This window comes from Phoenix dactylifera, chromosome 6 (genome assembly GCF_051530095.1).
Source record: "Phoenix dactylifera cultivar Ajwa chromosome 6, Ajwa_hap1_PhDact_Kaust_v1.1, whole genome shotgun sequence".
Taxonomy (NCBI): Eukaryota; Viridiplantae; Streptophyta; class Magnoliopsida; order Arecales; family Arecaceae; genus Phoenix; species Phoenix dactylifera.
In genome coordinates this window covers 24,363,145-24,388,514 of record NC_143195.1, presented here as the reverse complement: position 1 = coordinate 24,388,514, position 25,370 = coordinate 24,363,145, and the positions used below count along the sequence as shown (strand labels likewise).

At 39.5% G+C, this 25,370-nt stretch overlaps 1 protein-coding gene across 3 annotated transcripts in view; it reads right to left on the bottom strand.

Annotated features, from left to right (window-relative positions):
• Positions 1–1,958: 1,958 nt before the first annotated feature.
• Positions 1,959–25,370, bottom strand: part of LOC103717727 (short-chain dehydrogenase TIC 32, chloroplastic-like) — a 60,304-nt gene continuing 36,892 nt past the window's right edge. For all 3 annotated transcript variants that reach the window (XM_088723422.2, XM_026808696.4, XM_088723423.2), the window contains 2 exons: positions 9,955–10,010; positions 1,959–2,312 (listed from right to left, as the gene is read on the bottom strand). In XM_088723422.2, coding sequence (XP_088579548.2) covers positions 2,154–2,312; positions 9,955–10,010 — 215 coding nt within the window. In that variant the 3' untranslated portion in view covers positions 1,959–2,153. The remainder of the gene's footprint in view (positions 2,313–9,954; positions 10,011–25,370) is intronic.

Sequence of the window (25,370 nt, the reverse complement as noted above, 5' to 3'; positions counted from 1 at the left end):
TGGGCTACTGTAGCTCATTATTTTATTTTCTCTGTTTTTCATATCCAGAGACTTGATCGTACGGGATTGGGGAGTGCGTTAGATTTTCGACGATTCCTTCAGTTTTTGGTCCTTTAGTTAGATTAGCTTGGACTTTTGAATTATGTTAGCAAATGCTATTTTGAAATTTTGTAAGACTACTTTTGAATGACTTTAATTATTTATGTCAATTTTAAGCATCTGTGATTTACCCTCAAATAAGTTTGAACATCTGTATTTGCTCCGATATGTTTCGATGCCTTGCACGTCTGTGCGGCCCGCCGTGCGAGCGTGCGGCGTCTGCCGCGCCTCGGGCTCGGGGCGTGATAGAGAGAGAGCAATGATTCGAACATAAAAACAATGCAAACATAATTTGTATAAAACCACTTATAATGATTCGGATGTCAATTGAACTTGATAACCGAGTCTTGTGTTTAACACAATTTCCTTAAGACAAATTCGTCTCCCTCTCGGTGCTTAAGGTTTGTATAGACGTTTGTCTTCCAGGATAAAACAGTATGAAACCTCTTGAAGATGAAGCACTACAATCTTCAAGCCTTGTTTGAAACTCAATGCTTAGTACTCAATTAGGGGAATGGGCCGGAAGGAATAAAGAAACAAGTGTAGAGAGAGAGCAAATCTAGAAATCTGTTTGCAACTTCAGAAAAAGATCCTGCAGATTTCTGGAGACATACAGATTTTTGGAGTGAAGGATAATTATATATTACAACCGAATAGCAGTTATAGGAAGTTAATAAATTTCTTGAACAGACACAACTGTTGACAGTTAAAGGTTTTAAAAACTGTTCTGCTACTATATAAACCATTTACTGAAATATGTTCTCCCAATGTAGGATCCATATATTTCCATCAATAATCTATTACCAATTTGATACTTTGAAGCCAATTATCTAATTCACTACTTAACGAATTTGAGCATGTGAATATATCACGTTATTCTACTCAAAGAGTAGAATATGTTTCCTCTTGGACCTGTTCAATTAAACATGTGGGTCCTACATTTAATTTGGCTTAAACACTTAACTCCCATAATGCTCAATATTCTAACAGTTTATACATAGAACATTGAAAACTTTTGATTCCAGGAGAGAGTGGGAGTTGCAGCGTGCTGTTGGTGCACCCATTCGGTGTTTACTTAATCATGTTAAATGCATTGGTATATGGAATGCCTTGATGAGCAGAACATGTTTCAGATGAGGCTAATAGAAACTATGGTCCAAACGATTCCAAGATGCCTCTAGGTGTGCTTGATGCTCAACATCTTAATTGATGAGCAACAACAGGATCAGCTTTGTTAGCTTTCGATTGGCTGGTTATAGAGGCACGGAAAGAGTAACTTAAGGAATGGTATTATTATGTTCATTGTGGAAGAAATCTATGATGTGCTTTCCATGTCATGATATATGCTTGTATGGAGCCTCCTTGTTAAACTGGCTAATCATATCCATGCTTGGAAATGTGTTGAGAAGACTAGAAACTTCCAACAGGTTGTCTTTGATGCAGTCTAACTTGATGTAAAATGTTGCAGATTATCATGATTATGGTCGCATTCTTACATTTGCATCATGAATGGGGTAGTAGCTGTTGTTAGGTGCTTCTTAAAATCAGAGGATTACGTTGAGCGGCGCCTGACTTACATTCAATGGCTGGAGGTGATATGGGAAGTCCATAGTTTGGATATTCCTGTAGCTGGGACTGTGATTCTAGTGTATACAGATCTGTTACTAAACATGGACTAATTCCAGCTGCCAGTAGGTCACATAAGCAAAGAACAAGCCTGGCTTGGTTAGAGAGGACCTCTCCTTTAAACTTCTACCTTTGTTCTCAATTTTCAAATTTTTCCGAAGAACATCACAACCAGGAGATGGACCCCAATTAAGATTCATCATGAAATTTTGACATACCATGGCTTTGTACCATGTAAAATGACTAAGGAGTCAGCAGCATGATATAAATCATAATCAGGATGTGAAAATTATGCAGCATGCAAAGAAAGTTAGAAGCCCATGCTTCAAGTCCTTTCCTCCAGTTTGTGTTCCTACTAAATTTATAATATTTATACAAATCCCACATCCAGCATTTGAAAAGAAAGCAATAACATTGGTATTCTCACATTAACTGATCAAACCCATGCTAAAATCCCATAACTTCTTCGCCAGATTTGTGTCAGCAGCATGAGATTTAACTTTGGCTTCATTGCAGTCAACAAAATACCTACCACTCACTCCCTGGACTTGTGGATGCAATGCCAAGTAACATGTTGTGGCCGCACCCTGTAGAAAAATGAAGCCATGGGGACGTGCTGTCAACTCAAGCTAAGATAAAAAATGAAACCAAACCAGTTACTGTTTTCAATCATATTTCATTGATTGACAAGCTTAGAGTGATGGACCACGTTGAAGTAACATTTCAGGTGGCAGTCTAGCATATATTCATTAGTTATAATGCCTTAATGGATTTTGAGATTTTTATAATTATAAGCAAAACCTATAAGAGGAAGTGCATCCTATCTTGTTGGTTTTGGTTCTTTGAAGGGCATGCTTAGAATTAAGAGGATGATAAGAGTGTAACAATCCAGAATTTCACCCAAAAAGATTAGCCAGAAAATATTTTTTGAGTTCTTTAGTCCTATATAAATACCTAAAATCTTCTCGGCGAATAATCGTTGTGGAACTAAACACATACTCGCACGGGTCCTCATATATTTTTTTCCATTCAAGTTGTGATGTTCTCGTCAGGTTAAGGATTCAAATCTATTCAAATCTAATCACAAGCACCACGATAGGCCCGTGGTCAGCCTCTATGAACCCGTGCTGCAGTATCCCCTAGTCCACATAGGCTATGGATCGATTTCGCTCTGATACCATTTGTAACAATCCAGGACCTCACTCAAAAAGGCTAGTTGAAAGATATTTTTTTGGTTCTTTAGTTTTGTATAAGCACCAAAGAACTCCTCGGCGAATAACCAATGTGAGACTAAACACATGCTCGCACAAGTCCTCACAAATATTTTGAACTAAGATATGGCTAGATGGCAGCAAGATGATTTATGAATTTATTTGCAAAATAAACTTGGAACCATACTTCTGAAATATGAATGATTTATGCATGCATGATCGGCTTTATGACTTGTTTTAATATATTGTACTATAAAATATTTTATTTTGTAATATCTTTTATTTTTTTTAAATGATGTATTGACATGAAAAAACTTATGCTTGATCTGGTAAGATAGAGTAAGATTTTACTTACTGAACTGTGTCACTTATACATTACTATTTTTATTTTTTTCTCTTGAGACAAATAAAGTTGATAGGAACGAAAGATGGTCCAAGATTGGAGTTTCTGCTAGCAAGCTTGGTGATTTTGTAGAAGAATTTTAGTATTTTAATTGACTATAAAATTTTTTAGTTAATGATTTTCTGAATATTGAGGATTATGGATTTGGTATTTAAGTTTGGATTTAGACGCTCTGAAATAGTATTGGTTGCATTTAATGGATAATGAAATTGGATTTCTATTTATTTTATTATATTTGAGATGGATTTGAAAGATAAATATAATGTTGGCTTTCTGTTATCTTGGTCTATACCCCTCGGTAGCATGGCCATGTCATGCTTTGAATCTGGGGTGTGAGAAATATGGTATCAAAGCCATAGGTTTGATCATGGGTTAAGCTTAAAAGTCTAGTAATGGGTAAAACTTAAGCTTAGGTTTATGATTCCTAAAGTCATGCATAGGATGAGTAAAAAAGAGTTGGGTTAGATCAGTACCCAGCAAAAGTTTGGTGGAGTAGTAGACTAAGTATCCTTATTTGTCAAAGAATGAAAGTGGGTTAATTTCAAGGACCAAATTATTTTAAGAGAGGAAGAATGTAATAGCCGGTTTATTTAGGCTAATCGGCCGGCCTGAGAGGCTAAGGCCTATTAAGATCAAGCGAGCCCTATTGCTCGCGATAGGGAGAAGGAGAAGACTCTCGACCAGAGTCTTCTTCCTCCTCCCATATCGTTGGACTTCGGGAGTCCTAGAGTGATCCAAAGATCAGCCAAACACCATAGGAATCATCTATTTAAAGCCTTCTCCTCCTTTGAGTTTCTCCAACGGAATCGCCAAAGATCGTCGTCGATTCCAAGCCTTCTTCCCAAGGTTCTTCTTCCGATTTCTGCTGAGAAGAGTCACCAGAATGCCTCGCCGGACTGAGGTAAGAGTCCATCTTCTTCTCCCCTTTGATGTTTTGGGCCTTCATTCCCTTTGGTTTGAGCCAGCAATCGCCAGAACTTTTTCTGAAATAGTGCACCTTTGTTTCAGTCTTCTAACACCCAATTCGGCCGGCTGGCCGCCACTGCCGGCGGCCCTCTGCAGCTCGCTACTGCCACCTTGCCGGACCACCACGATCCCAGCCACCAGCTGCCCATTTCTCTTCTATTTTGCCAAGAAAGAAGAAAAAAGAAAGGAAGAAGAAAGAAGAAAAAGAAGAAGAGAGAGAGATCCATCCCTCTCTTTCTCTCTGTTATTTCCTCCCTTCTTTTTATTTCTCTCTACTTTCTCTCTCTAGAAGATCTATGGAAACCCAGTATCAGGTCTTGTCGACCTGATCTATGAATCCGAGTTAACTCCTATAAAGGGCCCTGATTCGCCCTGGTGCCCCGGTGTCTACTGGACAGGTCACCTCTGCCCTGATTCGTATGCCAACTTTATACCCGCTGATAGAGCCTATGTTCATATTGTTGCTAACTCCAAATATCGATTTTTTCAATTCTAGAGATCATACATAGCTATCTGAGAGCCTTTAGAAAACTTATATCTTTACTTATAACATACATATAAATAGATGAAAAATACTAAATATCATGATCAAATTCATATTTCATTACAAAACTACTTTTTTTAAAATATTTATAGAACTATTTTTCATAATAAAGCATGATTTTCATAACATATATGCTGATCCATAATTTTAAGAAAACATGACATTTCCACAAGAAATCTTATACAGAAAAAACATGATAATTTGAAAGATAATGAGGAGTGTCTGATCTACTTACCTTTTTTGTCTTAGATTGTGAGATTTCGCTAGGTGACACTACTAGCCCTATTTAAAATATTAACAGCAAAATTAATTTTTAATTGATGACTTTCATAAAATAATATGAGAAAACTTGACTAGGGGTACAGTAGTTTTATCTGGGTCAAGTCTAGACGATTCACTCAATAAATTGAACTCAATCAGGGCCAAGATTAATTAATATGGTTCATCAATGAAGGTTTTAGGGACATTTAACAAGGCTAGGGTGATTGGTCCAGTAGGCAGCCTGGGCACCAGGGCGAATCAAGGCCGTTTACAGAGGTCAACTCGAGTTCGTAGATCAAGTTGATAGGATCTGATACTGAATTTTATAGATCTTTTAGAAAGAGAAAATAGAGAGAGAAACAAAAAGAAGAGAGAGGAAATAGAGGTGCCCTATTCGGAAGAAGTTTCGGCGATTGCCGGCTCAAACCAAAAGGAATGAAGGCCAAAAACATTCAAGAAGGTGGAGAAGAAAATGAAGGACTCTTACCTCAGTCCAGCGAGGCATTCCAACGACTATTCCCGGTGGAAATTGGAGGAAGAACCTCGGAAAGAAGGCTTGGAATCGACGACGATCTTTGGCGATTCCGGTGGTGAAACTCAAAGGCGGAGGAGAAGGCCTTAAATAGATGATTTCCAATGTTTTTGGATGGTCTTTGGATTACTCTAGGACTCCCGTAGTCCGGCGATATCGAAGGAAGAAGAAGACTCCGGTCGGAAGTTTTCTCCTCCCTATTGTGAGCAACAGGGCTCGCTTGATCTTAATGGGCCTTGTCCTCTCGAGCGGCCCAGTAGCCTAAATAAAGCGGCTATTACAAAGAGAGACTGATGTGACAATTGCAATAGGCATGATTTCAACAACCTATAATGCTGGATACATGGGAGCTCTGCCTTCCAACTATAAGACAAAGTGAAGATCGAGGTAGACCAGAAGGTATCTAAGGATAATATTTAGTGTTTCTTTCCCTATTCTATGCCTTTATATTGATACAAGATGCACCTTCATATCCTTTACATTAAAGCATTACAACTTTCTGAGAGACAGATGCAATGAGTATTCATGCTGACTAAATGTTCTAAATCCACCTTTATGAAACTTCTCATCATTTTGACAGAAGCATCAAAATCAGTTACTTAATAAATATTAAATGCTATTTGACCAGAATATGACTTCCTTGCCAATCCATGCCATCTTGTTGTACTATAACAAATTATTACTGGATTAACAGTTCATGCATGCACCCTATGGTGCTCTGATTATCAAAATGGATCAACCTATATCAATCGTGCTAGTTCAGCATGATCTATATGACTTGGTATTCCTCTACACCAAGCCAATCTTTTTTCCCCACCATGACATGGCACATGTTGGTATTTTTCAGCATGATAGATTGATAGTTTGTGCCCAATATGGACTGCACCACAGTGGGCTGCTTTGGAATAAGTGTAACCCTCTCAGGACCTCCCCAAAAGGGGCTTACCAAAGGTTTTTATTTAGGATCCCTGGTCCGGCTTAAGTATCCAAGACCTCCCTAATGCACAATCCGACAAGGGATTGAATAGCCCACGCGGATGCTCACATATTTCCCTGTTTAAGCACTCTAATATCCTTGCCATAGAAAGTGTCCAATCATAAACACCATTATCAGCTAGTGGTCAGCCCAAAAAGGCTTTGATATCATTTGTAACTATCTAGGATCTCCAAAAAAGGGCTATGCAAAAGGTTAGTCCTTAGCCCTCCTTAAGTACCCAAGGCCTTCCCAGCGCACATCCGATGTGGGACTAAAAACATTCCATCATACAGCCTTACACATTCCCCTGTTTAAGCATGCATTGTCACCAGAGGAAGAGACCAATCCAAAAGGCCCCTGCCACAATGCCCCCTAGTCACATGAGTTGTGGGATAGGTAGGCTTCGATACCACTTGTAACAACCTAGGACCTCACCTAAAAAGAGCTATCTAGAAGGTTATTATTTATGGTCCTTGGACTTGCTTAAGTAAGAAAGTATGCACCGCTCAATTTGGGGACTAAACACATGCCCGTGTGGGTCCTCACAATAGGTTAATCCATTGCTCCTATGTTAGATCCTTCTGCTACATGGTACTCATCCTCGACTTATTTGATCCTCACTTTAAGATTGCTAGGCTTTGAAGTGTGTAGCTTGATCTTGCAACTTTATATCACCTCCAAATGATTTGAATTGTGCTAGAAGTCAATAATGTAATCCCCTAATGAACCTTGGCTATTTCATAAAGAAATATGGTTCTTTAAAGACATCGTCAAATGATTTTGATGCAACATGATCTTGACGTTGTACATGATTAGCAGTGATGGTTGATCTGAAGAAATTCCAATCACCATAAGTTCAGATAATATGACAAAAATTTACTTGAACCAATTTGCATGTTCCTTGTAACTCCTCTGCTTCAATTTGTGATGAAAGGTCGACTAGTTCTGGATTGGGGAAGGGAAGTACACACAATGCTTTCATCTAACTTTACTTATACATAGTATATCAAAGGGGTTATTCTACATGTATAATGCCAAAATAGCATGAGCATCATTGTAGAATTTTAAACCAAAAAATCAAGTCAAAATTGTTTTGTATTGTCAATAACCTTCCAAGTTTCAACATTCATTAAGACATCAACCTTCACTAGTTAGGTTCTAACTAAACATAAGTATATTTAATAAAGATAAATGATAATATGATGAATACTTAGTTATCATATTTTATCATGTCACCCACTGAGAAAATAAATATTTTGTTCTTAGCAGTCCCACTTGTTAGATTTTAATAGTTCTTTCCAAGGTCCGCAATTTCAGTACAGGGTACCGTATCGGTATCTTACCAGTTCGGTATGGTACGGTCGGTATGACACGATACATATTATGTAATGAAATAGCTTTTTAGCTACTTTTTATAATTTTTATCCCGGTATGGCTCAATACAGGTCGGTATGTTTCGGTACGGATTGGTACGCACCTTAATACGGCTTGGTATCGGTCGGTACGCCTCGGTACGGTACGGTACGGGCTTGTACCGATTCAAAGTTGAGTTTTGTGCCGGTATTCTTCCGATACGGTATGCCCTATATCAGGCGGTACAACAGACCTTGGTTCTTTCTAATTTTGCAGTCCCTCTCAACAATTTCAGTATGCAATACTGAATAACTGGTCCAGTCAAACCAAATTCATAATAAGATTGATCCAAGTCAATATGGACTGGTCCATTAAGATTCCATGAAGAATTCCTTGAAGAGAAGTATAATGGAAGGGATCAAACAAGCTCCAGATTTTGGCGATCAACGAAATGAGAAACATTCTGCATTCAAAACAGAATGACAAGGTCATTGTACCTAACAGGAAAATGAAGAAGATTGCAAGGAAAGGCAAGTCCGTGCTACCAACTAAAGGCCATGCCTCAGCTCCTTTGCTCAGATGCCATCTTCTGGTGCCCTTTTCTCTAGAAGCTCAGAATCCTTGACAGGGAAGGTTAAGATTTAACTTTCCTTTACTCAAGTTTATAGGTGGTTTCCCATGAGCAAAGATCAAGGAGGTATTTACAAGATGCAAACCCTAGTGGTTGTCCCATGCAATCCACAAGATAAAGATGTGGTTAAAACTTTGAAATCGGCATAGGAATTTTTCAATTTGTGCTGGAAATGATGTAAAATTGGTGTTCATTTTGGACAATCGAAAGACAACTTTTTTCGATGATATATTTGAAAGACAACTTATGCTGCTTATTTGTCATTTTCAAACAGGTCATGCTTTCAGCTTTTCTATCATACCATGGTTTTAAGTTCAGGCCAAAATAGATTCTTTTGGCCAAGACTGAATCAAAACTGGTGACAAGTTTTGATTTTCACCAATTTCAGTCAGGGACTGATCAGTTTTGGTCCAGTTTTGGCCAGTTTTACTGCTTTCCAGCCAGCTTCAGCCAAAACCAATCTGAATTTGATGATAGATGATAATGTTTATTTATTATTTGGATTTTCACTGTCATTTTACATATTTTTCTTTATTTCTTTAAATGCATTTATGTAATCTTTGTCAGTTCTAGGTCATTCTTAAATAATTCTAGTTAACAGGAGGGATTTGACTCATATAATACCATTTGCTTATCTATGTGAATTCCTCTTAACAGTTACAACTTACAATCTTATTTTTGATTCCAGTTAATTTGATGTTGATTTTATCATGTATAGTTGTGTTTTGGCCTTTTCGGGGTTTAATGCACTGTTATCTAATGTCAACAGGCCTTGACTAAGTCAACATGGACCATTTACTTGTTTAATAATTCCCAAGAGGTTTGCCATGATCAACAAGGGTAAATTGTTGTTTGTCTACTAGGTATGCACCCTAGCCAAATGAATTTTAAAGAGCTGAGTGTCATGATAATTTTTAATATATAACATCTATCCCTTATTGCTTTCAACATATCCGCTTTGACATGGTCTGCTCTGTTGTTCTCAAAACCAATGAATACTTAGGATGGAAAACCACCTGGTAGTTGATAGATAGACAGTTACTTTTTAAACAATAATCCAATAAAACTTTTAATAACCTGGTAGACAACATTTTGTTGTACTCCAAGCACACAAACCGCCCTTACTTATCTAACCTAACACATAAGAAAGTTTTGTATAAATATACCATAGTATGAAGTACAAGAAATGCATTTCATCAATTGTATATTTCTTTTAACTATATAGATCAAACATTTACTCCAATATCCTAATAGAGATATTACTTAACAGCAAGGCATGTAGCCATGTACTGCATGATGTAACCACAACATTCAACATCAAAAAAAATACATGCGAAGCCTACTCCACTCACCTGTTGAACATTTTTCATCACATTCATCACAAATTTACTGACTGCAATGACAATACCTGTGACAGTCAAAAACGATCAAAATATTAGCATTTAAGTTTCTCAATGCCAGTCGCATCCTTAGTGCCAAATCACAAGTCAAGAGATTGAAAAACAAATTGATATTGAAAAAATGATATGACTTAGCTTGAATGGTTGACGTGGTATTAGTCTTCTTATTGTTTTATTGTGGTTTGGGGTATCCATATGCTGTATTTTTATGGGGTATGTATCTCCCATTTATATGTTTAGCAGGAGATTCAGCCCTCAGTAAAAAACTACTAAAGTTCACACAATACATTTTATAGCTAAACTTATAAGCAGGTGTTCTCTCCAACTCCCTTATCTGCAAATATATTTATGTGATTCCAACTAAATGTTCTAAGCTGTAAAGAATTGAATCACAATGCTACAGATGAACCAAAATAATCTAATAAGAAATTTTTGGAGAATAATTCATATATTTGCAGAGGCTATATTTTTCAGGTCATGAGTTCATGCAGTATGATGACATTCCACTACTATTACTCAGGAAAGTAAGAATAAGAAGGTAGCACTTATAATGCTAAAATTATAAAACATAACGAACAGCCAACCAGCTTATTGGGTGGATAATCATGTGAGATATTTTGGTTCATAACTAAAATACCACTCATTTGGGGCAGTGTTTCATTTGGCTCTTTTGCTCATTTATGTGGAGATGAACCCAGCTCCCCATATCAAAAGTCCCAATCTTCCATCTTCATTTAGACTCTTTCCAAGTCTAGGGTAGGATTTCTCTTTAAAACAACTTAAATGGTGATCGGTAAGATAACTCCGTCAACCTCCTAACCAGCCTTAAAAGTTCTGCAGTGAGCTCCTCTCTTGCTTAGATTTGCCTTGGCCAGGGAATACAACACCAATTTTTTTGGACGGTTGTAGTCCAACTGATAACTGATTGTAGAATTTGCTAAATCCTTCCATGGAGGCTTTGCAATTTAAAGAGTTCTTGCTCTATAGCCTGATCGATGGTAAAATGCCTTGATGAGGAAGATGATTCAAGTACTCACTCTAGCATGGAGCACACCAAGTTTATCCACATCTAATTAGCTTCTATTAGATCAATATATATAAAACATCAAAGAGTTGTATTTTCAAACATACCTTCAACATGTTCTTCAGTTCTTAATGACTTGTAGCACACTCCTAATCTTTAAGGAGGAAAACTATGAATGGTGGTCAACCTCCTCATGAGCTACATAAAAAGCAGTTTGGAAAAGAAATTCTCAATTCCTTGATCCCTGAGTATGTCTAGAGAGGATCTAATAAGCCCACTGACTGCTAGCTTTACAAATGTTTAATCCAGGGTTTGACACATCTAGTGTCAGACTTATACCAACCAAGGGTGGATATGCTATGCGCCATATTGCATGCCAAGTTGATAAAGGGTATGATACATTTTAGACAGCTGTTATATCCTCGGTATGGCCTATTTTAGCCTCAAAAGTTCCCTTGTTCCTTTTTTTCTTTCATTTTATTGACATCACACTATGTTGGTTCAAGAAATATGGTAAGACTATTAATTTAAATGCCTTAGTCATCCTATTCGATGTGTGTTAAAGTTTTTGAATTGGTACAAGACATTGATGAAAAATCATACTTTATCATGAATTTGGCAAAGGTCATGACTTAGTATTATTACTGTGGAAAAATACGGTTTCTTCTTATTAAGGAAACTATGTGTGTGAAATAATAAGAAATCAGGGAATCATTGTATTTATGTGCAAATTGTTATGCTTTATTTAGGGGATTTTTGTAGTCATCACAATCCCTTAATTGTGGGGATCAATCCCTTAATTATGGGGATTTAAGTTGGGATAGTTTCCTATTTTAGTTAGTCTCCCTAAGTATATAAATTCAAAAAATTGTGCAGCATATTTGAATAAGAAGGAGAATAATTTTCTCTCCAATTCTTCACATGGTATCAGAGCTTTGAACTCCCTGAGAATTACCCATTTTTTTGCTATGGATCATTATCAATGCATTAAACTGAAATGCAATAATGATGCAGCCATGGTGAAAAGACTCATAGAGAAAGATAGGATTTATGATTTTCTTGTAGGTCTAAATATGGAGTTTGATCTGGTCAGAATACAAGTTCTTGGAAAGGATGATTTACCCTCATTAAATGAGACTATTGCGATAATCCGAGCAGAAGAAGAACGGAGAGGAGTAATGGTGGAACCTCAGGCTGTTGAGGCATCGGCTATGGTCTCAAAAGGGGCAGGTTTTAAAAATTCCACCCCTAACCAAACGACTATGAGCATGAATGAGGGACCGAACCTGTCTAAAACCACAAGCAAGGATGCCTTATAGTGTACATACTGTAAAAAGCCTCGCTACATGAGAGAGTGCTGCTGGAAGCTTCATGGAAAGCCGCAATTGCCCAACAAAAATTGGACCATGAAGAATGGACAGCAAAGGGGGCATGCTCATATGACTTACACACAGCCCGAAAAGGAGGACATGCCACAAGAGCATGGAGAATTCAATAAAAGTGAGATGGAGAAGCTGAGGAATTTGTTGGGGTCCTTGGAAAAGCCTACTACTACAAGTGCTTGTTCCGTAGCACTCAGGTATGGATCCTTCCCCTTGTGTCCTTAGCGTCTCAAGCATAACCTTTTTTTTGGGTTCCTGGGTCATTGATTCAGGGGCCACAGACCATATGACTCATTCATCATACAAATTCATCTCTTACAGTCCATGTCCTAGCAATAAGAAAATAGCCACAGCCGATGGTACATTAATAACAGTTGCTGGCCGAGGAAGTGTTTTAATAAACCAAACTTTGAAACTTGACAGTGTTCTTCATTGTCCAAAACTGTCCACTAACCACTTGTCCATACATAGGCTCATAAAAGATTTGAATTGTAGTGTTACTTTCTTTCCCTCAAATTGTGTATTTCAGGTCCAGGGAACTGGGAAGATGATTGGACGTGCTAGGGAGGAAGATGGACTTTACTATCTTGAAAAATCAAGTGGGCAAAATAGATCTAAGAATAATTTATCTTTGTCATTGCTTTCTGAGTTTTCATTTTCAAATAAAGAGAAGATTTGGCTTTATCATCTTCGTCGAGGACATCCTTCATTTGGCATTCTTAATGTTATGTTTCCATTGTTATTTAAAAGGATTGATGAAAAATTTCTTCATTGTGATATTTGTGAACTTGCAAAGCACAAACTTACTTCTTTTTCTATAAGCAATAAAATAACAACTGTTCCTTTTCCACTCATCCATAGTGATATCTGGAGGCCTTCTACTGTTCCTAATATATCTGGGGCTCGTTGGTTTGTTTCATTCATTGATGATTGTACCTGTGTGTCATGGATTTTTCTTCTAAAGAATTAGTCTGATGTGAGTTCAGTATTTCCTACTTTTCATAGTATCGTAAAAATCAATTTAGGGTTGGGATCAAAAAATTCAGATCTGACAATGCTAAGGATTTCTTCAATCAAGTTCTATCACCATTTTTCCAGAAAGAGGGGATAATCCATGAGTCCTCCCATATCTGGGGTGGCAGAAAGAAAAAAATGGCCACTTGTTAGCCACTACCCAAGCCTTCCTATTTCAGAAACACATTCCAAAAAATTATTGGGGGGAAGGTGTTCTAACAGCTGCTCATCTCATAAATAGGTTGCCCTTTCGAGTCTTTAGTTTCAAAAGTCCCATGCAACTTCTGTCCAAACATTTTTCCAACTTCAACACTACAAATAATCTTGTTCCAAAAATCTTTGGTTGTGTGTCCTTTGTCCATATCCACTCTCATAACAGGGGAAAGTTAGATCCACGGGCACTTAAGTGTGTTTTTGTAGGATACTCATCTACTCAAAAAGGATACAAGTGTTATCATCCTCCAACTCGCAAATTCTATGGGTCAGCAGATGTAATATTTGTTGAAAAGGAAAGCTATTTTACGCAGCATTATCTTCAGAGGGAGACAACATTTATAAAAGATAAGATAAGGACCTATTTTTACTGGAACTTGATTCTCACTCTTCTTCTCCTATTCCTTCTTCTCTGGTCCCTCAAAATTCTACAAACTCCTTCTCCGTCCCTGTTTCTATTGAACCCAAGCCACCTTGTACTCCTAAATCACAAACTTTGGCAAAAGATAATCAGATTCAAAGTTCTACTCGCTCGCTGCTGATTTATTCAAGGAAGAAGGTACCCATTATTCAACCTATGCAAATCCAAGATTCTGAACCAGTCCCTAGTAATGAGGTAACTACTCTATCTTCTACACTTCCTCAAGAAACTATTTCTAACTCCTATGATGCTAGCGACAATAGTCTTCCCATTGCTATTCGGAAAGGCACAAGAAAATGCACCCAATATCCACTATATCCATTGTCCAATTTTGTATCATATGAGAAACTATCTCATAGTCACATAACCTTTCTTACACATCTGAACACCATAACCATTTCCAAAACCGTGCTTGAGGCCTTAGGTCATAAGGAATGGAGAGATGCTATGAGGGTTGAAATGGAAGCTCTTGAGAAAAATGAAACTTGGGAATTAGTGGAACCACCCAAGGAAAAGAGTCCAATAGGGTGTAAATGGGTGTTCACTATTAAATATAAGGCATATTGGTCTTTTGAGAGATATAAGGCTAGGTTGGTAGCCAAGGAATATACTCAAACTTATGGAGTTGATTATCTAGAAACCTTTGCCCTAGTTGCAAAAATAAACACTGTAAGAATAGTGATATCTTTGGCTGCTAATCTTGGGTGGAGTTTGCAGCAATTTGATGTCAAGAATGCCTTCCTACATGGCGATCTTGATGAAGAAATCTACATGAAAATTCCTCCTGGCTTTGGTTCAGATATAGAATGAAAGAAGGTGTGTAGACTAAAGAAGGCTCTATATGGTCTAAAACAGTCACCTCGGGCTTGGTTTGGGTGATTCACTAAAGTTATGATAACAATGGGATATAAACAAAGCCAAGGAGACCATACTCTGTTTGTTAAGCACTCGGTGTCTGGGGGAGTAACTGCCTTGTTGGTATATGTGGATGATATTGTAGTCACTGAAAATGATATGGAAGGAAGAGAAGCCTTAAGGAGGTGTTTGATCAAAGAGTTTGAAATAAAAGAGCTTGGTAGGCTGAAATACTTTCTTGGTATTGAAGTTGCTCACTCATGGCATGGAATCTTTATTTCACAGCAAAAATATGTGAAGGATTTGCTAAAGGAAACGTGAAAGCTGGGGTGCAAACCTACTGAGACTTCTATAGAATTTAATCAAGACTTGGAGAAGCTCCTGAGGATGCCACAGTTGTGAAAAGTGCTTATCAAAAACTAGTAGAAAGACTAATCTACTTGTCACATACTAAACCTGACATTGCCTATGCAGTTAGTATTGTAAGTCAATTTATGCACAAGCCGTAAACAGGATCTTGCAGTACCTCAAGGAGCTCCAAGAAAAGAAATTCTATTCAAGAAAGGAGAAAAATTGACTCTTGAAGCCTACACAGATGCTGACTATGTGTAATAACCCCAATTTTTTTTATATATAAAGAAGGATAGAATAGTCCTTAAAAATTGATATAAGGGGTAAAATTGGAAGAAATCAAAAGTTAATGGCATAACAGTAGATGCGTTGAAGTGTTAGGGGCAAAATGGAAATTTAATAATTTTAAACAAAGGGGGAACAGTGCTTGATGTGATTTAATTGGGGGGTTTGTGCTGTGGCGGTGAGATGAAACAAAGGACAGAGAGGGCCGGGTCTCAGGCGGTGGAATCAAACAGAAAGGAAGAAAAAAAAAAGAGAAGAAGAAGAAAAAGAAGAAAGAGGGAGGGAATTTGAGGTGGAAGAGAGTCCCGGTTGCGCTGCCAACTGAAGGAAAAAGCATAGGTCTCCTTCTCCTCTACGCAAAGACCTCGATTTTCCGAAAAGAAAAAGGTAAATACCCATCCCTACCTAGTCTTCTAATGAAATTAGGCTATACAAAGGGTGGATTTGGTCTAGAGAGGTTAGATAGAAGTGTTAGAAATGGTTAAAGAAGAGGAAATCAGATTTCGACAAGTTTTTCCAAGGCTGCGGATAAACTGTGTCGAAGTACCAACTTCGGTGAATTATTTCGAGGTCAATCGGCCTCCGATGGTGATGCATGTTACCATTCTAGAAACCTCTATGAGTGTAACATGTTAGATAAAAATTTTATAAAGTTGGAGTTTGAAAAGTGGATCAAAATCGGGATGAAATAATCCGCTGTCAATTCGGGTTACTGTTCATCCGAGATGAAGAAGATGAGAAAAATGATGGGAGTTGCCTCGAAGCGCACCGGAGTCGACTCGAGGTTAACTGGAGTCGATTCGGGGTAGATTGGGGTCTACTCGAGCTAGGCGGAGTCGACTCGGGAGGTGCCGGAGTCGACTCGAGCCTCTGCGGAGTTGACTCGGAAAGTTGGAGACGGCTCGGGAGTCAGGAAAATTCTAGAAAGAGAAAGAATAGCAAGTTAATTAATAGAAAAAGGAAGATTTAGTGAGGGGGGGAGTTGAGTCAATTTAAGTTTTCTATGTTTGTGGTGGATACATAGATTATGAGTTCTTGATACAAGATTGAATATATAATTAATGCATGTCACAGTTGGGCAAGAAGCTAGAGAACAAGAGGAAGAAGTTTTCCACTACCTACTGTAGATTTTTGGAGGTGTATTAGGATCGTGCCGGATTGGCAGGTGAGTGGGAATCATGTACTTTGCACCATGAGCATTCTTAATTCATTTTCATGAATGTTGCAATTGTAAATTGATTCCACTTGTGCATATTGATTGATATTGTAGTAGATTCCTCTATAATCTTGTTTCTCCATGCTTGATTATTTTGTACACGCATTTGAGGAAACATTGAGATAAATTACGAGGGGTAGAAGAGTAGTCAAATTGGTTCCGAATTGTGGAATGACTTTTTTTGTAAAATGATTTCATTTCCTCTATTTAAAAGACTTGTAGAGCCCTTTTCAGTGGTATATTGAGTTGCATTGCACTCCCATGATTCCTCACTCCCAACTCTGATGTTAGTTATAATTGGATCGTGGCCAAGTGAGTGGTAGTCTTGATTATGCTCCTTTTTAGTAGAGTATTGGGAGGGTGCATTATGGCATTATGCATGGTTTGGCAGTATCTACAGGACACCTATAGTCGATAGGGTTAGACATCGGCCTGTGTGCACATAGTAGCCTTCTGGGTAGGTGGAACCCTGTTCCTTTCTAGGGGGGACACGACCCTAAGCGTAGGATTGGTCGGTCCTGCGACTTATATATGGCTTGCCGCCGGGCAAAGTAAGATCCCGCGAGATGCCGTTTACTATACAGATGTAAGATGTTTCTATGGATTTCTGTTCTAGATACTGGCCAGCATTTACATTATCAGTATGGTGTCTTATCCTACATATGCATGTGACAGTAGGAAGTTGCTGTAGTTCGTCTGGGGCGTAAGATCCACCTCCCGACAGCTGTCTAGTGATGACTTCGCATTTTGACTCCCCGATTTGCATATTTTAGTGTTATAATCTATTGAGCATATTCATGATGTATCATTCATGTTTATTTGATTATTCTATATATGCTCCTGATGAGTTGATTGTGATTGTGGTGATACTATAATGATTTACTCCATATTTCTTATGTTGAGTTGTGTGCATCCTGTTATTGATGACTGCTCATATGCTCTTGAGATTTCACCTCAAGCCATGATTATATCTTGTCTTATGTGCATAGTACTCTCTACTCCACTCACTGAGTATTTATATACTCACCCCCTAGTTTGGTGTTTTTGATTGCAGGACAGGTGTTGTATAGAGAGGAGCAGGGTTAGAGATTGCTTGCTTGCTGTGCCGCTCCATAGTATAATGCATATAGAGGTTTATACATTTTGGTGTATTGTATTATAAACCTTCTGTTGTATATAGTGTATAGTTATAGTCATAGATCCTGTTGTGGATACGGGTTGACCATGGATGGATTGGGAAGCATATATATATATATATGTGCAGATCAGTTGTGTGCCTGTGATAATATATTGCTATATATTGTCCATGTTTATTATGTGACAGATTATGTGATTGTTGCTCTGACATGTAGTGTTGTTGTATGTATTGAGATAATCCTGACAGATCAATATAGGAAAGGTGATCATTTTGTGCATGCATCATGCCAAAATTTTTAGGATTTATTGATGATTGATAGGTAGTAGGGTTCTACGTGGTAGCTGGTGGCCTTATGCCTACCCGCACCCTAGGACCGTCACGGCGGCCTGCCAGAAGAGGGTGGGGGTCGTGACAGAAGGTGGTATCAGAGAAAAGGTTAAGAAGAGTCCTGTCAAAGTAATAGGGTGAGTCAGGATTAAGTATAGGATTATACTATGGAGCATAGGGTTTTTCTGTATGTTATTTTATGAGTCATTTACAATTTAGTGGAATGTATTATGACTCAGTGTGTAATAACTGCCCTCTCTCTTTGATTCTTTTACAGACATATAAAGAATACCTCCAAGGAGAGGACCTGCTCGTCCTAGAAGGAGGATGGAGCCAGATATAGCATTGGATGTGGGTTCCGTACATGTCGAGCCCTAAAGAGAAAAATCTCCTCCTGCTAACAGACGGAGGGTTGATGATCAAGGAGAGGTAGGAAGTAGAGATGCATTGATGGAACAGTTACTGGTGGAGAATCAGGCTCTGAGGGAGCAGATTGCTCGGGGGAAACCTCCTGCCTCATCAGTAGTATCTATCCCACCTCTTGCACCTGTGCCGAGGAGTTTGGCCAGGCGGGTTCTGGATGATGAGGAGATTACTGTACAGGACTTTCTGAGGCTCAGAATCCTGAAATTTAAGGGGGAAGAAGGTGAAGATCCTCAAAGATTCCTGGAGGAGACTGAAAAGATGTACGGAGACTGCCCTGTTCTGATGCAAGGGCAATAGAACTTATAGGGCTCACAATGAAAGAAGATGCCTGGGACTGGTACCAGAGGCAAGTGGAGGGCAAATTGTACAGTAGGAATCCTCCAACCTGGAAAGAGTTTAGGCAAGCAGTAATGGATGAGTTCTTGTCTCCGGCTGAGAGGCAGAATCGGGCTCTTTAGTTTGAGAGGCTGAAGCAGATGCCCGGAATGAGCGTATCTGAGTACGCTCGTGAGTTTACCAGATTGGGGAGGTATGCTCCTTACATCATCCCCACTGAAGCTGCCAGGATAGAAAGATTCAGATGAGGTTTGATTTTTCCGCTGTATAATGCAGTGCTGGCAGTAGAGGTCCCCACCTTATCCAGGCTGATTGATAAAGCAAAACAGTGAGAGATCAGAAACAAAGAGGAAAGAGCTGAAAGAGAACAGAGAAAAATGAGTATGAGGAAAGGGCAAAGCAGCAGAGGTAGATCTGAGGGAGCAAGTCTCCGGAGGGCCCGACAGAGCAGTCTGTACGCTCAGCTCCACCTGCCCCACGTAAGAGGAAGTGGAGGAGAAGAGGTCAGTCACAGGATGCTTTTCTACCATCAGCACCTCGTCCTCCAGTTGCTATGACCAAGACTGAACCAAGATTTCAGTCATAGCCAGTGTGTGACACATATGGAAGGAAGCACCCTGCAGATGCAGAATGGGTCAGGGAGTGTGCTATAGATATGGACAGCCGGGTCATTTTGCCAGAGAATGCCCTCAGGGTGTCACCCAGCAGTTTGTGCCTTCAGCATCCTACCCTTCTGTGCAGCTAGTACTAGGGGGCCTGTAGGCAGAGGCAGAGGTCAGACACCAGCGTCACAGCAGAGTGCTGGACCATCTCAGCCATCAGCTCCAGCAGGCAGAGGGCAAGGAAGGGCGTTCACAGTAAATCCACAGGAGGCACAGGCATCGAATGCAGCTGTGATAGGTATGCTCCTTATTGATAAGATTAAAGCTAGAGTGTTGTTGGATTTTGGAGCTACTCATTCATTTGTGTCCCCTTATTTTGCTAAAAAGTTAGTTAAGGATAAGATATTGATGCATATTCCCTTAACTATTAGCACACCTGTAGGGGATAGTATAGAAGTGAGATATATGTATCCTACCTGTGTGGTAGAGGTAGAAGGTAAGACACTCCCAGTCGATTTGATTGAGTTGGCAGTGTTAAACTTTGATGTCATACTGGGCATGGATTGGTTATCAGACAATCGTGCCACCATTAACTGCCAAGAAAAGAGTGTTATCTTCAGACCCTTAGATGGGGGTGAATTTACATATCAAGGAGATAAGAGTGAGATCCCAATGAATTTGGTGTCTGCAGTGAAAGCAAAGAGGCTGCTGAGAAAGGGGTGTCAAGGCTATCTAGCTTATGTGATGGACACCCAGGTAGAGTCTGTGGATCTGCAACAGATTCTAGTTGTTAGAGAGTATCCCGATGTATTTTCAGGGGAATTACCAGGATTGCCACCTGATAGAGAAATTGAGTTCAATATTGAACTTCTTTCTGGTACAAACCCTATATCAATTGTTCCTTATCGTATGGCACCTACAGAGCTGAGGGAGTTGAAGTTGCAGTTGCAAGATCTGCTAGACAAGAGGTTTGTTAGGCCCAGTACATCACTATGGGGTGCCCCAGTTCTGTTTGTGAAGAAGGATGGGTCGCTGAGATTATGTATAGATTATAGACAGCTGAATTAAGTGACCATCAAAAATAGATACCCACTCCCCAGAATAGATGACTTGTTTGATCAATTACAGGGAGCTGAGTACTTCTCGAAGATTGATCTGCAGTCTGGGTATCATCAGCTAAAAATCAGAAAGGAAGATATATTGAAGACTGCATTCAGAACAAGATATGGCAAAGATCCTATCAGCCGAAGCCTTTCCATCAGCTACAATAGTAGGAGACATTGACGTCCCCTCAGAAATTTTCGCTCACTATGAGTTTCTAGTGCTTCCATTTGGGCTGACAATTGCCCCAGCAGCATTCATGGATTTGATGAATAGGGTCTTTAAACCCTATCTTAATAGGTTTGTGATAGTCTTTATAGATGATATCCTCATATATTCTAAGAGTCAGGCTGATCATGAAGAGCATTTGAGGATTGCACTACAAACCTTGAGAGAACATGAACTGTATGCTAAACTTACCAAATGTGAGTTCTGGCTATAAGAAGTTGGATTCTTGGGACACATAATATGTAAGGAAGGAATCAGGGTGGATCCCAAGAAGATTGAGGCAGTTATGAATTGGCCGAGACCAACAAATGTAACAGAAATCAGGAGTTTTCTGGGTCTGGCTGGGTACTATAGGAAGTTTGTAAAGGACTTCTCAAAAATAGCTGCCCCATTGACAAAGCTGACTTGGAAGCAGGTTAAGTTCACTTGGACAGATTCTTGTAAACAGAGCTTTAAGAAGCTGAAAGATTGCCTCACATCAGCTCCAGTTTTGACTCTACCCATGGATACAGGCGGGTTTGTAGTCTACTATGATGCTTGCAGAGTGAGATTGGGATGTGTGTTGATGCAGAATGGCAAGGTGATTGCATATGCATCCAGACAGCTGAGAAAGCATGAAGTAAACTATCCCACTCATGATTTGGAAATGCCTGCTGTCATATTTGCATTAAAGATATGGAGACATTACTTATATATGAGAAATGTGAAATATATACTGATCACAAAAGCCTCCAGTACATTCAACAACAAAAAGATTTGAATCTCAGACAGAGGAGATGGATAGAACTGTTGAAGGATTATGACTGCCAAATTCTGTATCATCCGGGCAAGGCTAATGTTGTAGCAGATGCATTGAGCCGGAAATCAATGGGCAGTTTGTCTCACATCTCCGGCCAGAGGAGAGAGTCAGAGATCTGGCAGATTTATTTGGTCAGGGACTCTTTTTTGGGATATCAGAGGTTTGTCCTTTGATTGCACAGTTTCAGGTGAAACCGAGGTTGATAGATGAAATCAAGGTTTCACAGGATTTAGATCCAATGTTTATGAAACTGAAAGGAGAAGTGCAATCAGGACAGACAGATCAGTTTCAGATTGTGGATGAGATGCTGATGTGTGGCAGTAGGCTATGTGTGCCAAATGTGGGAGATCTGAGATAGAGGATTATGCATGAAGCACACAACACTCCCTATAGCATTCATCCTGGTTCCACCAAGATGTATCATGATATCAAAAGTATGTATTGGTGGAACGGATTAAAAATGGATGTGGCCAAATATGTGGCTTATTGTATGACTTGTCAGCAAGTGAAATTTGAACATCAGAAGCCAACAGGATTGTTGCAAGAGTTACCTTTGCCCGAGTGGAAATGGGAAAGGGTAACTATGGACTTTATGGTCGGGCAGCCTAGAACACAAAAAGGATATGATTCCATTTGGGTGATTGTGGATAGATTGACAAAATCAGCCCATTTTCTACCGGTAAAGACTACATATTCAGTAGCTCAGTATGCCGAGATGTATGTGGATAGGATAGTGTCCTTGCATGGAGTGCTAGTTTCTATATATCAGATAGAGGTTCACAGTTTACCTCTAGGTTTTGGCAGAAACTCCATGAGGCATTAGGGACTCAACCTGATTTCAGTACAGCATTTCATCCTCAGATAGATGGGCAGTCGGAGAGGACCATTTAGACCCTCGAGGATATGCTCAGAATGTGTGTACTGGATTTCAAAGGTAGCTGGGACAGATACTTACCTTTAGTGGAGTTTGCATATAATAACAGCTATCACTCCCACCTTATGAGGCACTTTATGGGAAGAAATGTAGATCTCCCTTATGCTGGTCTGAGATTGGGGAGAAACACCTAGAAGGACCAGATTTGATCAGAGAGACATCAGAAAAAGTACCAATGATACAGGAAAGGTTGAGGACAGTGTTCAGTAGGCAGAAGAGCTACTCAGATGTCAGAAGGAGAGATGTGCAGCTTGGCACGGGGGATCATGTTTTCTTAAAGATCTCTCTTATGAAAGGAGTAATGAGGTTTGGAAAGAGGGGCAAGCTTAGTCCCCGATACATTGGCCCCTTTGAGATACTAGACAAGGTTGGCAATGTATCTTACAGATTAGCACTGCCTCCAAACCTCAGCCATATGCATCCAGTATTCCATATATCTATGCTCCGGAAATATGTGTCGGATCCATCCCATATGCTATCAGTGCAGGAAGTTACAGTAGAGGGAGACCTTTCTTATGAAGAGCTTCCTGTAGCTATCCTTGATATTCAGATCAGAAAGCTGAGAAATAAGGAAATATGTATGGTGCAGGTCCAATGGCACCGGCATAATATTGAAGAATGCACTTGGGAATCGGAGCAAAGTATGAAGAGCAAATACCCTCACCTCTTTGAGTAATCAGGTAATTTACTCTTTTAAATTCGAGGACGAATTTTATATAGGGGGAGGATGTAATAACCCCAATTTTTTTTTATATAAAGAAGGATAGAATAGTCCTTAAAAATTGATATAAGGGGTAAAATTGGAAGGAATCAAAAGTTAATGGCATAACAGTAGATGCGTTGAAGTGTTAGGGGCAAAATAAAAATTTAATAATTTTAAACAAAGGGTGATCAGAGCTTGATGTGGTTTAATTGGGGGGTTTGTGCTGTAGCGGTGAGATGAAACAAAGAAGGACAAAGAGGGCTGGGTCTCAGGCAGTGGAATCAAACAGAAAGGAAGAAAAAAAAAGAGAAGAAGAAGAAGAAAAAGAAGAAAGAGGGAGGGAATTTGAGGTGGAAGAGAGTCCCGGTTGCGCTGCCAACTGAAGGGAAAAGCGTAGGTCTCCTTCCCCTCTACGCAAAGACCTCGATTTTCCGAAAAGAAAGAGGTAAATACCTGTCCCTACCTAGTCTTCTAATGAAATTAGGCTATACAAAGGGTGGATTTGGTCTAGAGAGGTTAGATAGAAGTGTTAGAAGTGGTTAAAGGAGAGGAAATCAGATTTCGACAAGTTTTTCCGAGGCTGCGGATAAACTGTGTCGAAATACCAACTTCGGTGAATTATTTCGAGGGTCAATCGGCCTCCGATGGTGATGCATGTTACCATTCTGGAAACCTCTATGAGTGTAACATGTTAGATAAAAATTTTATAAAGTTTGGAGTTTGGAAAGTGGATCAAAACCGAGATGAAATAACCCGCTGTCAGTTCGGATTACTGTTCATCCGAGATGAAGAAGGTGAGAAAAATGATGGGAGTCGCCTCGAAACGTGCCGGAGTCGACTCGAGGTCAACTGGAGTCGATTCGAGGCAGATTGGGGTCGACTCGAGCTAGGCAGAGTCGACTCGGAAAGTGCCGGAGTCGACTCGAGCCTCAGCGGAGTCGACTTTGGAAGTCGGAGATGGCTCGGGAGTCAGGAAAATTTTAGAAAGAGAAAAAATAGCAAGTTAATTAATAGAAAAAGGAAGATTTAGTGAGGGGGGAGTTGAGTCAATTAAAGTTTTCTATGTTTATGGTGGATACATAGATTATGAGTCCTTGATACAAGACTGAATGTATAATTAATGCATGTCACAATTAGGCAAGAAGCTAGGGAACAAGAGGAAGAAGTCTCCCACTGCCTACTGTAGATTTTTGGAGGTGTATCAGGACCGTGCCGGATTGGCAGGTGAGTGGGAGTCATGTACTTTGCACCATGAGCATTCTTAATTCATTTTCATGAATGTCACCAATTGTAAATTGATTCCACTTGTGCATATTGATTGATATTGTAGTAGATTCATCTATAATCTTGTTTCTCCATGCTTGATTATTTTGTACACGTATTTGAGGGAACATTGAGAAAAATTACGAGGGGTAAAAGAGTAGTCAAATTGATTCCGAATTGTGAAATGAATTCTTTTGTAAATTGATTTCATTTCCTCTATTTCAAAGACTTGTAGAGCCCTTTTCAGTGGTATATTGAGCTGCATTGCACTCCCATGATTCCTCACTCCCAACCCTGATGTTAGTTACGATTGGATCATGGCCGAGTGAGTAGTAGTCTTGATTATGCTCCTTTTTAGTAGAGTATTGGGAGGGTGCATTATGGCATTATGCATGGTTTGGCAGTATCTACAGGACACCTATAGTCGATGGGGTTAGACATCGGCCTGTGTGCACATAGTAGCCTTATGGGTGGGCGGAACCTAGTCCCTTCCTAGGGTGGACACGACCCTAGGCGTAGGATCGGCCGGTCCTGCGACTTATATATGGCTTGCCGCCGAGCAAAGTAAGACCCCGCGAGGTGCCGTTTAGTATACAAATATGAGATGTTTCTATGGATTTCTGTTCTGGATACTTGCCAGCATTTACATTATCAGTATGGTGTCTTATCCTGCATATGAATGTGACAGTAGGGAGTTGCTGTGGTTCGCCAGGGGCGTAAGACCCACCTTCCGGCAGCTGTCTAGTGATG